A 20,749-nucleotide genomic window follows, 5' to 3' on the forward strand; every position below is an offset into this window, starting at 1 on the left:
CTAAGTTTACAACACACTGAACCAGTGTTAATTTATTCATTGATAAATACTTAAAAGCACTTTTGTACGTCGCTCTGAATAAGGTCGTCTGCTAAATGCCGTGAATGTAAATGTAAAAGAAAGATGCTAATGGGGAAAAATATACCCAAGGATTCAGGCTTCAGGATATGACTGTTAAATTGTGATCTGAACCTGTTTTCCCTTGTCGGCTGCACACCTTCGGAACTGTAGTGTGATATTAGTGCCTATATGTCATTTTTACAAAGTGATGACAGCAGCGGTCGGATAAACATCCTGTCAGCTCTATGAGGCAGAACCACTTAGCTGTAGAGGCTCAGCTCCTGACGGTGAGCTATTATAAGAATCGTCTTTTCTTTCCCCTACTCTGACCTTGGATCTCGGACGTTGTCAATATTAATAAAAACTGATGCTTCTGCAGGAAGAAGTGTGTAAAGCGGATAAATAAAGCTTATTTGGGCAATAAGTACAAAATAGTGACGAACAGTAGAGCAAATAATGCCTTGAGTAAGGATAAAAACTATTTTAGAGAGAAACGGAGGATAGGATGGAAAATTAGGGGTGTAATGATGTACACAAGATTTACAAATCTTATGGATTTGATTTGGGGGGACTCAATACAGTGCATTTTTCAAAAACAGCAAAAAAAACAAGCAGTGCCTGAATATGTGCTAGTTTCAATTTATCAGAGCATTTAGATGGGACATGCTGAGCAGTAGCGGGACTACTTTAAGTGTGAGCATATGTGTATGCGTGTGTTTATTTAGTTTCACTGACCATGACAATATAGTCAACGGTATTTGGCCTCCATGCGCAACACTGGGAGAACTTTCCAAAACAGTAATACTCCGTTGCTGCTGTAGCCACTGCTGTTTATTACAAGGTAATAGAGCAGACATTAACCACTTACCTAACAGCATTTCCCACAAAATAAGATTTTGAAGCCCTTTTAGACTCTACTGAGTAAATATAAACAGAAATTAGTTCTGCAGAGTGTAGAAAGTGTAGTCTTGTTCAAGTAGAAATGTTCAATACACAACGTGTAACATAAGCAGTATTTTATCCATTATTATGTCTGTATCAGTATGTCTGTTAAATGTTCTCGACGTCAACTCTGTCAGGTTCGCCCACATTGTTTACTGCATTATAACTGACACAGTCAACTGAACTGAACATTTTCTCACATCTAAGAAATGTGTTTTTTAAGCTTATAAAGCAAAAACAAGTATAAAAGGTTAAAAGTATAAATTCATCTGCTTCAACTTTGAACTGGTGTCAACATGACGGTGGTAGATTAGTAAAACACGTCATATAAGGAATGACTTCACTGGGACTTCACCTTGCTGAAAGTGTGAGCCAGGCAAAAACTAGAGAGAAAAAAATACACGGTATTGAATGGGAAGGAAACAAATAAAAGCCACTTTTATCTTACAAACAAACAAGTGAAAAAGTTGACCCGTTCTTGCAATAACAGTACGTTCAAAATGTTTAACGCAGTGTGAAAAAGTCAAGATCATGGTCATGTGTGGAATTGAAAAAGGATAAAAGAGTGTACTAAAAGATCAGGTACCAAAGGCTTCACCTGAGTGTCCTGGGTTAAACATTTTGCTGTTGTTTTTTTGTGATAGAACATGCTGTCCTTTGTGAAACGACACATAGAAGAAGGTTGCAAGAGAAAAACAAGGGTGTACTATTGAAATCTGAACTTCCTGCAGTTCACTGTGCAACGTTTTTTAATCTAACATTTCACAAGCGAACGATGTGAAATGGACAGTAATACACATGCAGTGATCATAATTTTGACATAAGTGGACCTTCCGAATCCAAGGTTCATGTTAAACTTTTCTTTTTAACACCAGATTCAAGTTATTGTGAGATACAAATGTTAAAAAGTTGGCACAGAGGCGAGTTTCAGTAACGGTGTCAGAGCTGTGTGTTGGTCGTTTTTCATTTCTTCTAGCTGGAGCATTCTTTCTCCTGCTACACCTGGAGTTCATTAGCATATCCTTCATCCTACTATAGTCTGCTGTATTTTAAAGCACAACATTGCCTGAACAGTCCGGAATAGCAATAGCAAAAAAAACCCCCAAAAAACATATTTTTATGTTACAATCTGACAATAAAATGATAAATGTCTTCTTGCACCAGCTAAATTTAAATTCCCGTAGGATAAGAAGAGTTTACAACTAGCATAGTGTACAGAACACTATTACATAATCACAATTACATAATTTACTGTCCAAATTTACTTACACAGTATAACTATTTCACCAGCGAATCAGAAACGCAGCTAGACAAAACATTATACAATAAAAAAGTACAATAAAAACCTAATATAAATAATTCATTGGACAGTTTTACAGAAATAATTAGATAACAAATATACATTTAATAAATTCATAAATTAGTCCCTATAGGTTTATCCCTAATGAGCAAGCCAAAGGCAAGTATTAACTCGCTTAGATTGTATAAGGAAGAAACCTTAAAAGAAAACGGACTCAGAAGAGAACCCATCCTCATCTGGGTAACCCCAAATATCAATTTATTATACTTTCCACTAGACTAATATTCAGTTGCTGCTGTAGCCACTGCTGGTTTAATCCAAGGTAATAAAGCAGACACTAACCACTTACCTAACAGCATTTTTACCCATAGTGTGTTTTTTAAACCCCTTTTCAACTCTACTGGGACAAGATAAACCGAGTGTAGGAAGTGTTTAAGTAGAAATGTTCAATACACGGTGTGTAACATAACCAATAATCTATCCATTTTTATGCCATTATCTGTATCTCTGTTGACTGTTCAATACACAGATGTGACTTTTACTCCTTCAAGACATGCTGCATTATAATTGACTAAAATAGATTTGAACATTTTCTCACATCTGACGTGTTCTTTGTAAGGCACAAACAAGTACCCAAGGATAAAAGTTGCCTTTAATCAACATCAACATGACAGTGATTGGTAAAACATGTAATATAAGGCATGACTTCATTGTGACATCACCTTGCTAAAAGTGTGGGCCATGCAATGAGTCAAATTAACCTTAAACAGACTCAGAAGGGAACCCATGCTCATCTGGGGGACACTGAATGTCCATTCATTATTTTTCATCATTGTTGAGGTTATCAACTGTTGGATGCTTAAATGCAAAAACTGATCATGGTAAACTGTAGGCAAATTAAGCCACTGTATCAGACTGTTTTTAATACAAACCAAATCCATCCTCGTGGTTCTTAAATTTGGCTTTGGTTAAGAACTGTAAATGTGGAAACAGCTTCAGCGAGGAAAAACATTGAGGCATGTCAAGATGCACGGAATAGCTGCCTTTATTCAAATGATATATATTTACCTGAGAGTAGTTACATTTAACAATAAATAAATATAAGAAATAGATTCTACAATTCTCTATTATTTGCATGTTTTCTTTCTATTTGATGGCATTTTTGTAATAAACTACATTTTAGTATAAAGTGAACAAAAATATTTAACTATGAATGATTCAACTTTGCTTAAAATGATGCCATGTTCATTTGTGTTATTCGCTTTTGAAAAACAAATATTGTAGCTATTAATGCCCAGGCTTCACCTGAGATGTTCAGCCTGTGTGACTGGTGTCTACTGATTCTGGTATGTAATAAAGTCATGCTGATACAAAGACCATCATTCAGCGATTCCCAATTCGAGTCCTGGCACATAAGTGGTTCACTGGCTGATTACCAATGCTTTAATGAGCTGAATCAGGTAAGTTAGAGCCAAGACATTTGAAAAAATGTGCAGCTAATGTGTTTTTCAAGGCTGCACTCCTGTAGTGTTTTAAGCATAGCCTGAACTGCTTCCCATCATCGTTCCCCCTTGGGGCAAACCGCTCTAGCCATCTTAAGGGCTAGTCCGATACTTTATTAGCTCCGGTGGAGTTTCTTTCATGAGGCTTTGGAGGATAGAGTCAACATCAGTGCAGCTTAATCTGATGAAATATCATTTTAAAAAGAAACCATGAAGACAAAAACATGCTCATTATTTTAAATGCACTCTATTCGCTGTTTTAGTAATGTGAAAGAAAAAAAACCCAAAAACAAAGACCAGGTTGAGGGTCTTCAGGGTCATTTGAAACTTCCTGCAAAGCATTGTGTAACTTCCTTTCACTCGGAATTGACTGAGAGAAGCAAACGCCGGTGGATGCAGTGGCTTTGAGACAGTGAGTCACAGACAGAGGCAGCGTTCTTGCATTATAACTTGATGAAATATTAAAACAGAATGAAACCATCTTAATGCCAGCGTAGGTGTGGAGTATTAAAACGCAATGAGAAAGTCTATAGAGGAAGTGAGAACAAGAAAATGGCCTTTGTTGAAGCAACTGTGTTGGCTTCTACTAGTTTCTGCCATATAAAGGATTCACGTCGAACAGACAGTGAGGTTATGTAGGACAGAAGAATTTAATAGACGCAATAAGAAAATAACTGGATAGAAATTGACTGCAAAACTGAAGAAGAATAACGAGAAAGAGAAAAACCTTTAAACTATCAACTATCAGCACTTATCAAGAGTTAGCTACTGTAGATACTTCAGCTGCTCGTATCCAAAGCTGATCTTTTGAGTCCTGAAAAGAAACTGAAGGGTGTCTCAAAAACACTTTTGCTAATAAATGGATCCTCAGAACAAAAATTTTCATATTGGAATTCCTCTGGCCAAGCAATCAATCAAAAAACAAAGCAAGCTACTCCTGTCCTCAAGTCTTCAATGATATGGTAATGTAATAATGTATATGTATATAGTAGTCTTGAATATAATGAAAATGTAATGGTGGTGTTATAACATTAGCAGACTTATTATCTAGCTTAAGAGAAATTGCAGAGGAGGCATTTTACAAAAAAACTCAAGGTGAATTTAGTACCTGAAGAGAAAAACAACACTCGCTAGATTAATAACGCTTTACTTCGTAGCTTACTTACTTGCTACTTACTAAAAGATTCAGCTAGTTAGCTGGATACTTTAAATGTGTGTGTTTAAAGCTGGTACACTCCTTTTAGTCAAGATAATTTACTAACATAACTAGGCAGTCTAGCTAGGTTGAAAAAGCTAGTTACCTCTCAAATCTAAAACTAAAATACTCTGTATACACTTGAATATGGATGTATGGAAAGCGGAAGAGAAATCATCTGTAAAACATTTTGCTTGCTGCGTTCACGTCATGCTAATTCAATCGAAATAATTAAAAGTATAAGGTGTTATAGCTGCCATCAATTCTTTCAAATAAATTCAATCACGTGAATCGCTTGAATGAATGACTTTATTAAATTAACAATTATGATGCTGTGATAGAAGAGAATTAAGACGTCAGTGGAAAATAATCAACTTCAAGGCTGGTTGGAATTCACTTACTCTACTCTATACCTTGTGGTTTTTAATTGGTCGTGTGACTGAGTGAAACGGGAGAGATAGAATGAAGAGAGAGAGAGAGAGAGAGAGAGAGAGAGAGAGAGAGAGAGAGAGAGAGATTAGCCTGTTTCCTACACTATTTAACTGCCACTCCTCAGAGTAATAAGTGTAGGAGTAATGGCAGCACATGGGGTGAGAGCAGAAACTGTCTGCATGGGAGTAAATTCAGTGCTTTACTGCAGGAACACTGTCTTAACTTCTCATTAAAGCATCAGCGCCAATGAGGACTGTTACGCCACAGAAAAGAAAATTCAGCGTGACCCGATTTTTCAGTGCCACTCCCCCCGAGGATTGTGCAACTCCATATTAGTATTTACACATCCGACTCAGTCATTCTCTCTGTCGCAAACACACACACACATACACTAAAAGATGTTTACTACTGACAACAATCTGAGAATCTGCTTCCTCTCTCCACGTCACATAACCCGTGTTCCCCTTGGTGACTGACACCGTTTAACAGAAGCTTGTTGTTTCGAAAGCAGATGGGTTGTGATCCTGACACCGCCTTCCTGAGTGTAATCAAATCTTGATCGTGTCACACGTTTGTAAAAATGAGTTCAAAACAGCTCAAGAGGTCATTTCACCTGGTGGATTTCAGTCCCGGTACGGAGATTGCCAGCACTCATGTGCTTGGCTGATGAAAGATTGAACAACTCTTTAAACACTTACGTGCGATCATGCAGAATCCGAAAAAGGGAACAGGACACTGTGTACTAAGAAATGAGATCAAGATGCAGTGATATGGGGTGTTAGAGCAGTTAGATCATGCCCGAATCAGACTTTTGGGGTTTAGTCCTGACCATATTCATTCCTGTTTGTTGAATGAAGTTCAACATATTTGTTAGACATTTCCCTTGAGAACACTGAGAATTAACAGCTAGATCTCACAAACAGAACATCCTTCTGCTTTTCCTCATTTCCGCCAAATGAGTTTAATCGCATGATCTCTACTTCCAGTCTGTAAGCTCAACTAACCTCAAGTAACCTTGGGAACAATTACTACTGTGCACTGAACGATGAGTGTTTTCCGGATTCCTTTGGCATGTGGCTTTATCAGTTTTTTTCCCCTTAATGAGTCGAAAACCGCTTAATATAAAGTGTATTGTATCTGACAGTATGCTACCGCTACGTGGCTAAATTGCAGGTATTAACTATAGCTAATTGATTGTAGAATTTCACAAAATTCAAGGATACAAAACTGCAACTGAGGTACGCTATGTTAAAACTGTGCTAAAGAACACACCATCGCATGATACCATGTTGACATTCAGTGCCACCCAGATGAGGACGGGTTCCCTATTGAGTCTGGTTCCTCTCAAGCGTTTTCCCCATGCCGTCTCAGGGAGTTTTTCTTTGCCACAGTCACCACTGGCTCGCGCATCAGGAATACAGTTATAAGCAAATAACTTATAGATTCTAAAATCTTTTATACAACTTTATAATGGCTTTATCTCTGTAAATCTGCTTTGAGATAATGTTGATTGTGAAATGTGCCAATCGAATAAAAAATGAATTGAACTAAATTGAATGCTAGTCACAAGAGTTGACTACAGTGGACGGATATGTAACGCCTTAAAAATAAAATATATTGAAATAAAAAAACATGAAAATGAAAAGGTTAAAGTTATAACATAGTTTTTTGTTCCCTAAAAATACATTAAATATGATGAAAAAAAACAAACAAAAAAAAACAATGGGGTAAACCATGGTTTTAACAAAGGTTTATTGAATTGCTATGAAAACCCATATGGGAAACTGATATTCAGTCCAAAAATGCTTGCATACGTTTGGAAGCATCTCCTGTCAGTCATTTTTAGATTAGAAATGAGTTTATTAGAGGGACAGTGCATGTAGGACGTTTTGGAGACAAGGTGAGGGAGGCAAGAAGAGATGGTTTGGACATGTGCAGAGGAGGGACATGGGGTATATGAGTAGGAGAATGCTGAGGATGGAGCTACCAGGAAGAAGGAAAAAAGAAGAAGACCAAGGATGTGGTGAGGGAAGACATGCAGGTAGTTGGTGTAAAAGAGGCAGATGTAGAGGACAGGGGGGGTATGGAGACGGATGATCCGCTGTGGCGACCCCTAATGGGAGAAGCCAAAAGAATAAGGTCACCCAAGACCCTGGGGATAGTAGCCTGGGTGGGAATCATTCAAATGGTCAAACTCACCTAATCATTAGATGGTTAATCTTTCTTTTTTTTAAAGGCCAATGTTTCCTAATGCATTTTCAAACAGTCTTTTTATCAGACTTGGCTCATTTTTTAAACAGTGTGATAAAGTGTCTATAACACGATCTGTATAAAAAACCCTTATCTTGAACGGCGAGAGCAGTCACTGTCAGCCCTAACGAGAGCCTGTCAAGCTATAGGCACCTTATCTTTCTGTTTTATTACCTATTCATTACCAGTAGGAAACACCTCTGTAACTATCCCATGCTGATTCCATCGTGCTTATTAAGCATCTGATTGGCTTCAGATGAGCCTGCTTGTATTGATTAGATGAGAAATGTCCTCCTAGCAAAACAGCAATCAGTAAGCAATTACCAGCATCATGACTCATTAATTATTTCATCATGAACTAATTTGTTGTTTGGATGGAAAACATATTACGGCTTATTTGAAATGAATCCTCGACGGTTTAGAAGGGGATGTCGAAAAACAGAAAAAGGATTTCGATGGGTAGAATGAAATCTGTTTGCCAAGGATCCACTGTAATCCTCTGACAGTCATCGCTGCCATCTGTAGCTTGGAATAATAATAATTTAAGTGATGTTTTTGGCAATTTGGCAACATTAACAATAAAAACTTTCATCGCATAGCATCAAACTCAATCAGAATACAATTTCTATTCAATTCAATTGATCAAACCCTGGTTTTTGCTGTAGAGGTGAACATCATGATGAAAGAGATGAAAAACGATTTCCTTTAAATGTATTCAAATTAAACTCCACCTGGAAAAACAGTCTAGGCTAGCATAGGTACAACAGTGTTTAATAGAAGGACGAACAGGAAGTGAAGCGCTGATTACGTAGGTACAAATCCAAGGATGTTCAGGAAAACATTTGCATTACAAAGATGTACATTATACGACAACATCGAAGAATGACTATTGAAGAAATGGGGCCATGCTAAATGTATCTTATTTTTAAAAACATGAACATTACATTGTGGTTTCTGGACCAAGCATGCATTTTTGCAAGTCCTAAATTATACAATAATCTACTAGTGCACATGTTCCTTGAATCAGTGAAGTAAATGTTTGTTAGCATGTTAAGTGAAAGGATACTGGAAAACCCTGAGAAACCCACGTTGACCTCTAAAAACTTGCGAAAAGAGTGCGAACAAAGACTTCAGAACTGTAAAGCAGCCACACTACCCACTATGTTGTCATGTCGACAAATCTCTGGACATCCAAATGACACCCACATGTCTGACTATCTAACCCAGGTGTCTCCAATCTTTTCCAGAAAGGGCCAGTGTGGGTGCAGGTTTTCATTCCAACCAATCAATGGTCACACCTGATAGTCATTGAAAATGAAGATCATTAGATTTGAACAGGTAGAATTTGGTGTGGATATGCTTGGTTGAAAACTTGCACCCACACTGGCCCTTTCTGGAAAAGATTGGAGACCCCTGATCTAACTCATATGTGTGGTTCTTTCCCAAGCTGTACCAAAAAGCTAGAGGTGCACAAATATATAGGATCCCTTTCCCTGAGATCACTTCCTGTCGCTGAAACCTGTTCCTGCATGGCAATGTTCCATGAACTGAGAAGTATAGGAAATTGTATATCCTGATCCCGCATCATCTCTGGAATGAAATGGAACATTGACTAAACCCCAGACCTTCTCACCCGACATCAGTGCCTGACCTTGAGCTATTGTATCTGGTAAAAAAAAAAAAATCACAAATCCCGACATCTACGCTCCAAAATCGAGCAGCCTTTCGTAAGAATGGGGTTATGATAAATGTCAAACGTGGGATTCAATATGGAATGAGATGCAAGAAGCATTGATGTGTTTTAACAAGTGCACTACATAAACATGGTATTGAGATGAAGCCTGGAAGAGCTCGCTGAGGTTGAAAGGTGTCTCCAGGATAAGAACATTGATGTAAAGCTTTCTTTCTTGCTGAAAGCAAGGTGTTTTTGGATGAGTATTAGTTGTGAGTTGAGGTGTATTTCGGGTGGAGAGCCGGTGTGTAATAACTTACAGTGGCACCAGCCCAGGTGGCAGCACCAGTGCAGCTTGAAGCACTTGCCGTGGCTGTGCGTGGCGCAGATGGAGAGCCCGTCGCACGGCAGGAAGTCGGGTCTCCCCGCGCAGCTCCGCGCCAGAGCCTGCGCCTCGTCCAGCTTGCCGCTCTTCGCTCCTCCCGACGCGGCCATCTCGCCCCGCGCGCCAGGCGGCGGCCTCCGCCGATCACAGTCCCGGTTCCCGAGAACGCATGCGCTCCGAGGAACGCTTCTAACGGCACTACGGGTGCGAAAAAAAAAGTCCAAATGCAGGCTAGAATTCCGTGGAGGTTTTTTTTAATATATATACTTACATATATATCAAAAATATCCAAAGTAACTCCTAATGGGGCTTTGTGAAGAGAAACATCCCGTACGCACGCGCGCTCCCGGTCTCTTCGCACTATAACTGTTATTATTATATATAATAAACATTTACATCATTTCCTGCCTTTTTTTATTCAACGTCACTCCCGAGCAGCTGTTACTAATCCACCCGGTAACGATGGCGGCCGCTGATGTGGAACTGAGAATGTCGGAAAGCAGAAAAGCAGAATCGTCCCCGTTCCTCCTTTTCCGCTCCTCTGTTACTCCGCCTGCTGGGGTTCCTGCTCGCGCTCGCGCTCGTGTTCTCCCTCAACTTTCTACTGAACCCGAGCACTGAGAATCAGAGTGTCCGGTTACCGGCGAAGTATTCTCTCTCTCTCTCTCTCTCTCTCTCTCTCTCTCTCTCTCTCTTTGTGCTTAAGCACTTTTGTACGAGAACCACCGAATGTATCGCACCATGCATGCGCTCTTCTCTCTCTCTCTCTCTCTCTCTCTCTCTCTCTCTCTCGCTCTGTCTTCCCCTCCTTCTCTCTCTCTTTCTCTGTCTCCAGTGATCTGTTAAAATATCATGCTATGATAGATAGTCTAAAGCACAGACAGACAGACAGACAGACAGACAGACAGACAGACAGACAGACAGATAGATAGATAGATAGATAGTCTAAAGCACTGATAGATAGATAGATAGATAGATAGATAGATAGATAGATAGATAGATAGATAGATAGATAGATAGTCTAAAACACTGATAGATAGATAGATAGATAGATAGATAGATGAATAGATAGATAGATTGATAGATTGATAGATAGATAGTCTAAAGCACTGATAGATAGATGATAGATAGATAGATAGATAGATAGATAGATAGATAGATAGATAGATAGATAGATAGATGAATAGATAGATAGATAGATAGATAGTCTAAAGCACTGATAGATAGATGATAGATAGATAGATAGATAGATAGATAGATAGATAGATAGATAGATAGATAGATAGATAGATAGAATGATAGATAGATAGATAGATAGATAGATAGATAGTCTAAAGCACTGATAGATAGATAGATAGATAGATAGATAGATAGATGAATAGATAGATAGATAGATAGATAGATAGATATAGATAGATAGATAGATAGATAGATAGATAGATAGATAGTCTAATGCACTAAATTCTTGCAAAGTAGTAGAGAAATGAATAAAATGAAAAGACAAAAAAATGTGTTCACATTGTTGTTTGTTTTCACTTTGACATTTTGCAATGTGAGGATTATGTCTAATATATGATTTGATAGGAATAATGATGTTACTGTTTTAGCTTCATAGTCACTGTCAATACAGGGAGAGCTGATCAAAATAGATTGTGATGAAAATGGATATTCCTCGTGTATATAAAGAGCTCGACACCTCTCAAAGATGTGATCTGAGGTTTGAACTAGGGTGTCAATTTGAGTGCCTCGGATTATTAAAGTGCTGCAGCTGCTATCCGAGTGGCCCGTGCCACAGAAATCAGCATTACAGTATATGTGCAATTCAGCACTGGAGTTCATCTACAATATAGAGTAGATTAAGAGTAGCGGGGAGTAAACAGGGAGGGCGAAAGTCAGCTCATAGTACATCCAGCCTTTATGAGCTCATGACTGGTAAACATGGTTTTGATTGACAGGAGAGAGTAACACCCATCTTCTCCACCCAGAGAGCACGGCCAATTTCTCCCTTCCAGCCACAGATGGCTGTGGCATCGATCTCCCAATAATAAAATGAATGCTATGGCAATCAGGATCTTTGGACACAAATAGTAACTTTTTATGTAGCTATTGCTAATTTCCACCCATTAGCTACTTCTCCTTCTACGGCTGTAAAGCAGGTATTACCCATATGTCTTTGCCAATACAATCTTTTTCTATTTGCCGCTCATAGTACTTCACAGACCAGCTGCACACGCTTAGAGGAAAGCTCTAATTGCCCTCTTCTGTATAAATTAGTTCACATATGTGCACAGTTTTTTGCCCAATGGGCTTCTGTTAGCACTCAGTTCATGCGTTTGTCCACTAGGTTCAGAAATAATGCTGCAGTTTTATTTTTTTGTGCCTACGACTGGTATAAAACGATTTAAAACACCTTCTCTTAGCTTGAGAGTTTTCAAACTTATCAATGTGGGGACGTATTCTCAAATAATTCCTTTCCTGTATATGGAGTGGCATAAAGATAAGATAAAAATATAAATGAATTCGTCCCACAGTGGGGAAATTTCTGTACAGCATGACTGCTTATTCTGTGAACACTGTAAACTTCCCCCTATCAGTGGTGGTTCAGCAGTTATAATTTTGGACTTCTGATCAGAAGTTTGTAAAATCCCAGCACTGCTAAACTGCCACTATTGGGCCCTGAACCAAGGCCCTGAACTTTCAGCTTCTCAGATGTATAGAGATAGAGATGATGGAGATAGAGATGTGCATCCCCATACAGCGATTTGCATCTCGATGCATAAACAACAATAAAATACATTAGAGATACATATGAAGCAGCTACCGATGCGATGTGATACGATTTACTCCATTATGATGCAGTGCCATCTGATTTCATTTTTATTCAACACATCGTGATTCAATGCAGTATGATACAATGAAAAAAATATGGTACTATGCAATTCAATATGGTACAGATTATTCACTTTAATTTTTTTTGTTTAGAAAGACAGCAAATAATCAGTTTACCTAAGTGGCTCCTGACTTCTAACACATGGCCCTTTTACAAACAGGCCTTTGTAGTTCTGTCTCCAGGAAGATGCAGCTCTACCTCTGCCATGTTAATCTGTATTCGATGTGAGTCTCAGGACACGCCTTGGTCTCGGTAGTGTTGTGATACGTCCTGATCTCTTCGGGTTAGAGAACGTGCACGAGAAGCAGTTTAGCAATCTACATATTAAATATTGGTCACAAATTATTGGTCACTTTCTAAATACATCGTTTTTTACTGATGTATATATATTAAAAACGATGCATCACGATGCAAATGGCAACTCTGATGCACACTTTTGGAAATCAATGCATCACATCGTTAACTTTTCCTGCTGATGCACCGATGCATATAGGTGATTTTTACTATTCCTAGTAAGTGAGGTAACAGGTAAGTTGCTCGGATAAGATTGTAATAGTTTTAAATCAGTTACTGTTTATACAAAATACCTGGTTAAATCTAACAATGGCCATAATCACTGTTTTAAGACATTAGACAGCATTAAAGTTATCGCTTAGCTGTAACTGTTAAAAAAGTGCTGTCAAACTTCACAGGCTCTGACACAGGAAGACATGTTTCCATGGAGGCTTTTTTTTTTCACGCTGAACGTTATAATACAAATAATTGGCGTTATTTACAAATAGCAAATGACAACTTTTAAGGCATCAAAAACAAGACATTAACAATATTAGAACTTAATTTGTCAGGAAGCTCAACATCTAGAAAATCAATGAAAGATCAGCTTATAGCTGTTCATTAGCAAAATATTTTAGACTTTTCCTCACAAAATTGATGATTATTATTTTAGTGGAACAAAAATTTCTTAAAATGTAGTATTTTCTGAACAGTTGATTATAAAACTCCTCAAGGTTCCCTGGTGGTCTAGTGGTTAGGATGCGGCGCTCTCAATGCTGCAGCCTGGGTTCAATCCCCGGTCAGGACACCGACCCCAGCCATTAGGGTTGCACAAGCATTATTAAGTATTATTAATTATTGTATTATTAATGTATTAATACTTTTAAATTATTATTATTTATTTATTTAGTTTTTGCTTGCCATTAGGTGTAAACCAAAAAACATTTCTGGCAAGTTTAGTTATGCTGTCATAGCGATGTTATTTATGTTGGTAAAAATTGCATTTGAAGCTGATCATTCTGCTAGGCTTCCCAGTCAGCGAGTAACTACTCTTAATAAAAAGCTTTCTGGAATATGTTTGCGGTCACTCTGGTGGAAATACACCTAATATTTCCGAGTTCATACAGTGGAAAGCTGCTTTCGACTAATGGGAACTCACTGTTCTGAACATTTCATCCTGCTTTACTATAACTAATAAAATTTTACACTTCTGTAATTACCAAGGCTTTCAAAGGCACCATTGCTTCTCACGACTGCAAAAACAATATTAGCTGAAATCATTTCTCAGGCCTGTTATAGACAATAAGAAAAAAAAATGCTTTCTACATCCAGCTACTCGCTGCCAATTCAGCATCACAAGACGAGTTCAGGATCGGGTCACCTTCTGCGTAATTCATAGTCATTTTGAGAGAGCAGTGAAAAAAACGACCCCAGAGCATATACAGCTACGCTTCTGAGAGCATCTAGAGTAGCAGAATGCAGGTCCGTTAATGGGCATGAGGGAGAGCAGGAGCAGGCCATGGGTGGAACGTGAACTCCAGAGCAAGCAGTGATGAGATTTTTTACGAAGGTGAAAAAAAGAAAGGGAAAAATGGAATACAGGTTTAGAGGAACGCGTGAGGCTTGAGAAAATAACCATTACAAGAAAAGTACAATGGCTTGTTATTTCAATGCTTAGAGTGTGTTAAAAAAACAGGAAGCACCTCGCAAACCATTTATTTTTTCCAATGCACTGGTTATGGGTTTTTCCATCATTGTTACTCAGTTTATATTAGCTACCACAACGCTTCTCAGTTCCTGTGCTATCACTCTAAAGTGCACATGTTTGTGCTTTCCCTGCTCTAACACACTTTTGACATGGCATATGAAATGCTTAATAATTAACTCAGAAGCAGATTCAGTTGTGTTGGCACACAGAAACCACAGTCATGTGGGGTTTTTGTTATGGGAAGTGAGAACGCTGAGCTGAAGTGTACATCAAAAACGCCATTTTGAAGGACTGCCGATGGAGAACAATCAAAATCTCTTTCCATAAGCTTTATCATAACTGGAAGGACAATGTCATGGATCAGACGCTGTAGTATCCTGCTTAAATGTATTCACTGATTTTACGTCACAGGAATCATTAAGATTCAAAAAAACTAAACTGTATTTCTGAAAATATTTTCATATTTTGAATGGTGAGTGCTGTTGTAATGGCTATAATGCAGGAAATGTCCAATGTTCATTTCACATATACACCTATCAGGCATAAAACAGCCCAGTCTCATGGCATTTCATGATATAGTCACAAAATGTAATCTATTAATTCGTGTTAATAGACATGAATTTCCCTCTTTTTTCATGTCACTATGGACGACTTTTCTATCTAATGTATTTCAAGAGGAACTATTTTTGGTGCCTTCGCCAAAGTTTGCTTTCTGCCACTGAATACCACAGACGCTGTATTGTTTTTTTCTCGTTTGTTATCGTTTTTTTTATCTTCAATCACAATTACTCAACATTTAAGCAGAAGATTTTATTCTTGTTTTTATTGCTCTATGCACAGCTACTTGCTATTATAAAACATCGTCAGTGGTTCCTTCCAGTGAAAATACAGTAAATAAATTCTTCCGTTTTTATAGGGAGACTGCGTTAATTGGACACGCACACTTTTATTACATTATAACCCTGACCCTGTATATTTTTACCTTATTCTCTGAAAAAAATGGGAAAAAGATTACCTTTGGCATTTCTGTCAGCATTACCCATGATCCTCTGCCATGGTTGCTATAGAGACAGAGCCAGTGTCGTGCTGAGTGACACAAAAAAAGAGGGAAATTCGTGTCCATGAACACGAATTAATAGATTAAAGTTTGTGACTATATCACAAAATGGCATTATACTGAGTTGCATAAAATTATGATATTATAACATTATGAGCGGTGATTAAATAACACTGGTTATCACTTCATTATGGCTCCTGTTGGTGGGTGGGATATTGTTAGGCAGCATTTTGTCTTCAAAGTGAACGTGTTAGAAGCAGAAAAAATGGGCAAGCATAAGATTTGAGTGAGTTTGACAAAGTGTGATGGCTAGACGACTGGGTCAGAGCATCTCCAAAACTGCAGCTCTTGTGTCTGCAGTGGTCAGTATTTATTAAATGTGGTCCAAGGAAAAACAGTGGTGAACCGGCGACAGGGTCATGGGAGATCAAGACTCACTGATGCACGTGGGGATCGAAGGCTGATCCGTGTGGTCCGATTCAACAGCTTCTGTAACTCAAATTGCTAAAAAAAGGTCAGACTGGTCAAGGCTATTTAGGCAGCAAAGGGGGACCAACATATTATTAGGCATGTAGTCCTAATGTTTTCCCTGATCGGTGTATAAACTTAGCATAGCATTATAAACTAGGAGACCCAAACATGTTTCAGCATGACAGTGCCCCTGTCTATAAAACCAGTGTTGGACAGAAACTAAAGTAAATTTAATTTGTTACTGTACTTCAGTAGCTTTGTCAGGAATCTGAACTTTACTGAAGTAATTTTGTTTGGGGAGACTTTTACTTTTACTTCACTACATTTCAAAGTGAAATGTCCTATTTTTTCCTCAGCTACATTTTGCGAAATCAGTCGTTCCTTTTTATTTATCAGTGGATAAAAATTGTATTATTACTATTAATTGTATAATTGTATTAATAGTGTAGCGAGTAAAGAAAAAAAGAGCCGAAAAAAATACAGCAGGAACAGGACAGTTTAATAATCCCGCTATATACGCCCTTTATATACTTTTATTAAGGCTACAATAGGACATTATATCCATAATAAATCATAGTACTTTGGATACTTAAGTTGATTAGAAGGCAAATACTTTGCTACTTTTACAGGAGTCATATTTTACAGAATGTACCTTCACTTTTACTCAAGTACACGTCTATTTGAATTAATAAATGTTCAATATACTGAAGCAAGTAAAAAAAGTTATTTGGCATCTACTTTATGTCCCTACACCTCATAAACTCAATCTCATATGAAAAAGCATGTGGTAGTCTCAGATTTTACTGAGTTGATTCCAGTAGCTAATGTAATTGGATAGACAGCAGGTCAAATCTTTGTTATGTTAAACAGGATACTTTACATGGTGTAGCTACATTCAAATATTAAAGATTAGTTTATTAAATAAATGTTTACAATATATTCATTAGAAATTGGAGCAGTATTTTGTTGTCTCCATCTGAGCCTTTTATTGCTAATTACATGATGAATATAGCTATTTAGCTATTTTTGAAAAAAATTGTTTGGCAAAGCAAATATATTGGAGAGTAAATGATAACGAGAATGGCACAATGGATGATTAACAGAGCTCTCTTGGAAGCTTTTATAAAAGGGGAATCCCCTCTATTGTAGGGTTATACATCCCCAAAGGGATAAACTGAAAAACCATTTAGTAAGAGCGTAGCTCGTTCAATATGAAAACCCCAGCATAAATGGAGCGTGAGTAATATGCATGGCTGTGATGACAGCAAACTCCGAGCAACGATCGATGCTGCTCTCTTGTCCACATGACATTATGTGTGACCTTTCTGTATTTTAATTACTTTTTATTCAATTTCACCTTTCCATTGAAATGCCAAGAGTACTTCCCAGATAGTTAGGGTTTGATTTGCCATGCAGAGGCGCTCATTTGCTTTTCATCACATTCATATAAATGGGTAAGGTCATACACATATCTGCACATCTCATTTATTCTTTATTAAATTTTCCAGTCTCTGTTCTAGGCCCTAAACACAAACAGTTGCACAATTATGAAGGAGAAATTCTTGTGAAATGCCACGTGGCTCACAGAGAGCATGGAGTGGACAGCATCTGGTCCATACAGGAGACTAAAGGCTAAAAATACAGGTCAAATGCAGGTCTTTGTTTCAGAGGAACAAATTGTTCCAAATTTTCTTTCTTCTGGGATTAGCAGGACATTGAACATGGGTTTATGGGTTATGGTTTGAGGTTGTAGACCCAACGGAGATTAAGGTTTTTACTTTAGGGTGCACTGATTGCAGTTAACTCCATTGCATCTGGAGCATGTGTGTGAGTTAGAAATTCTCCCATGTTTGTCTGCACTGTAAAAAAAAAAAAGGAAAAACATGTTTACTTAACTTATAGTCCAAGGACAGTTACTGAAGGGACATGTGCTTGTGTTTGTTTTGCTTGGTCCTAGTCCAAGGATTTGTTTGTTAGCCTACTGTGTTCATCTGTTCTTTGTTAGTCCCTTAATTTGTTTGTCTGGCCGTCCTGTCCTGATTATTTTTTGTAAAGTTTTATCATGCGTTTGAATTGTTAAGTGGAAGTGGTGCAGTGCTATGCAGAGAACCATGAAATTCTTAAAGGTTCACATACTTTTTCTGAATGGTTTTACTAGTAAAAATCTTTGTAGGGTTACGAGCATATTTCAGGAAGACAAGCATTTCTTTTGACGAGTTTGGTTCCAGTTACACATTCTGCTCCTCACCTCCGTCCCCACGTTTCCAAAAATTCCCCCACCTCTTCCCCACCATCATTTCACCCTTACCATCAACCACTACAACAGCATGTAAGTACAGTACTATAAAACTTTAAAAAGTTATTTACAGTAGTACTTCTTTATATTTATAAAGTAATTTACCGTATTATAGTACTTTTTATGTTTACCCCCACATCATCTCAGCCTCATTTTTTTGTTACTGATGAATTGCTTTTACATTAATTCTTATGGGAAAAATAAACATGTGCGTACTCATGTATATATATATATATATATATATATATATATATATATATATATATATATATATATATCTCAGTGGTGGGCGGTCAGGGTCAACAAAGCTTTCTCTGCTGGCCTAAACACTATCAGAAGCACTGACCTATATTCACAACCTAAACTCTAATATTTGTTCCATGAAATTGTATTAATTTATTCCTAACAGTTTATACTCTTTATTTCGTAGTGTTTTCTTTTGGCTGCACTGCTTCCAGTACGTGTATGTGGATGTTAGATTTTTAGTCCAATCAGATTTCAGCCTCTATGTGCTGCCATGTCAATCTAATCTGCCCAGGGCCTTCAAAGTCAGTGCTGCTGGCCTTTTTACGATAGAAAAAATTATCAACGGCTCTGTATCTCTAACCATTCAGATTTTATATTCGCCTCACAGGGCAGCTAGCTGGCCCAGAATAGCGTCAGCATTTTTGCGTTCTGTGATTTGTTGGTCAGAGGGAAACTGTTACAGCCAAGTTCAACTGGCAAAAAGCATATAGCGTGCTGCACACAGTAATACATCTGTCATTTTTATGCCTACGGAGTAAGAGAAATCGATTTGGTCTCAGACATACTTAAAAATTCATTTTACAGAAAAGCTAGACATCGTGAGGAGGTCGGCCAACCCCGAAGCTAGCTAGCTTGTCTCAGCGCGGGAAAGGGTTTGTTCTTTACTTCCAGACCAGTGAATATGAGCGGTACCACTGGATTACAGTTTCTGAGAAGTGCTGCAAATTATGAGTGAGTAGTACTCTGGTGAGTAGGTTGTATTTTATTTAGATTTTTTAATGTTTTTATCATGTTATCAGACAAATATTGATTCTGAACTGCTCCAGATGACGTAGGTGCACAGTTGCGGTGTAGTGTAGAGGTTTGGAGTCTTAACTGGGTTTCTTGCTTTAGTAAAATTGTATTCACCCTTCATATGTGAAATGCCTCTCTCTCTGTAATGCCATGCGTTGTTATATTGCGTTTTTGTATAGTATTGATGGTTTTGATGATTGACTCCTTCTGCTTGAGAATGCCCCACAGTTGCTCAATCGGGTTCAGGTCTGGAGACATACTTTTCCACTCCATCACCTGTGCCTTCAGCTTTCTCAGCAAGCCAGTCGTCATCTTGGCGGTGTGTTTGGAGTGGTTATTATTTTGGAAAACTGCCATTCGCCCCAGTTTCTAAAGGAAGAGCATCATGTTCTGCTTCAGAATATCACAGTTTATGTTGGAATCCATGTTTCCCTCAATGAACCCCAGCTCCCCAGTAACAGCAGCACTCATGCAGGCTCAGACCATGATGCTACCACCACCATGCTTGACACAATTTTCTTGGTTCTCTTCACCAGGGCAACACCACACATGCTGTACACCATCTGTGCCAAACAAGCTTATTTTATGCTCATCAGACCACAGGACATGGTTTCAGTAATTCATGCTTTTGTACAGGTTGTTTTCTTCTGGGACGACGGCCTGCAAACCGACTTGTTGCAGTGTGAGGCGTATGACAAGTGCACTGGCAAGTGGACCCTTCACTTATGCAACCTCTAAAGCAATGCTGCAGCACTCATGCTGCACTGCTCTAATACAAGATACACAAATTTGTATGGTCCTGTAAATCTGTACAGTATTCTACCATGCATATATATATATATATATATATATATATATATATATATATATATATATATATATATATATATATATATGGTAGAATACTAAAGGTTATTTATGTCAAGATGGAGAGTCCTCTCCCTTTTCACATCTCAGCATATTTCCACACTGATGCTTGTGTTTTTCAGTCTGTGCTCTTTGCCTAAGAAAGCCTGCACCGGAGGTCTAAAGAGAAGATATTGTGTCTGATTCATGTGGACAGCGTCCATGCCCTCAGGATCCAGTCCTCCATGAAACATTCTTGTGTGAGGACACAAACAAATAAGGCTCCATGTAAGGTCATGGTGAAGCCAGTGCCTGAGTGCCTGAGTGCCTGAGTGCTTGTAACCGTAATGTTGATGCTGTCCTGATAAGACATTTCACATACAGAAGAATACCGTGATGGTTTACATTTCTGTGTTTTGGCAATACTTT

General features: G+C 38.1%; 1 protein-coding gene across 1 annotated transcript in view; it reads right to left on the reverse strand.

Moving 5' to 3' along the window:
- Positions 1 to 10,467, reverse strand: part of c24h3orf70 (chromosome 24 C3orf70 homolog) — a 26,278-nt gene extending 15,811 nt beyond the window's left edge. The window contains exons 1-2 of the mRNA XM_046837899.1: positions 10,010 to 10,467; positions 9,674 to 9,936 (exon numbers count right to left, since the gene is read on the reverse strand). Of these exons, the coding sequence (XP_046693855.1) occupies positions 9,674 to 9,848 (175 nt within the window). The 5' untranslated portion in view covers positions 9,849 to 9,936; positions 10,010 to 10,467. The remainder of the gene's footprint in view (positions 1 to 9,673; positions 9,937 to 10,009) is intronic.
- Between the last annotated feature and the right edge of the window lie 10,282 nt (positions 10,468 to 20,749).

Source organism: Silurus meridionalis, chromosome 24 (assembly GCF_014805685.1).
Source record: "Silurus meridionalis isolate SWU-2019-XX chromosome 24, ASM1480568v1, whole genome shotgun sequence".
Taxonomy (NCBI): Eukaryota; Metazoa; Chordata; class Actinopteri; order Siluriformes; family Siluridae; genus Silurus; species Silurus meridionalis.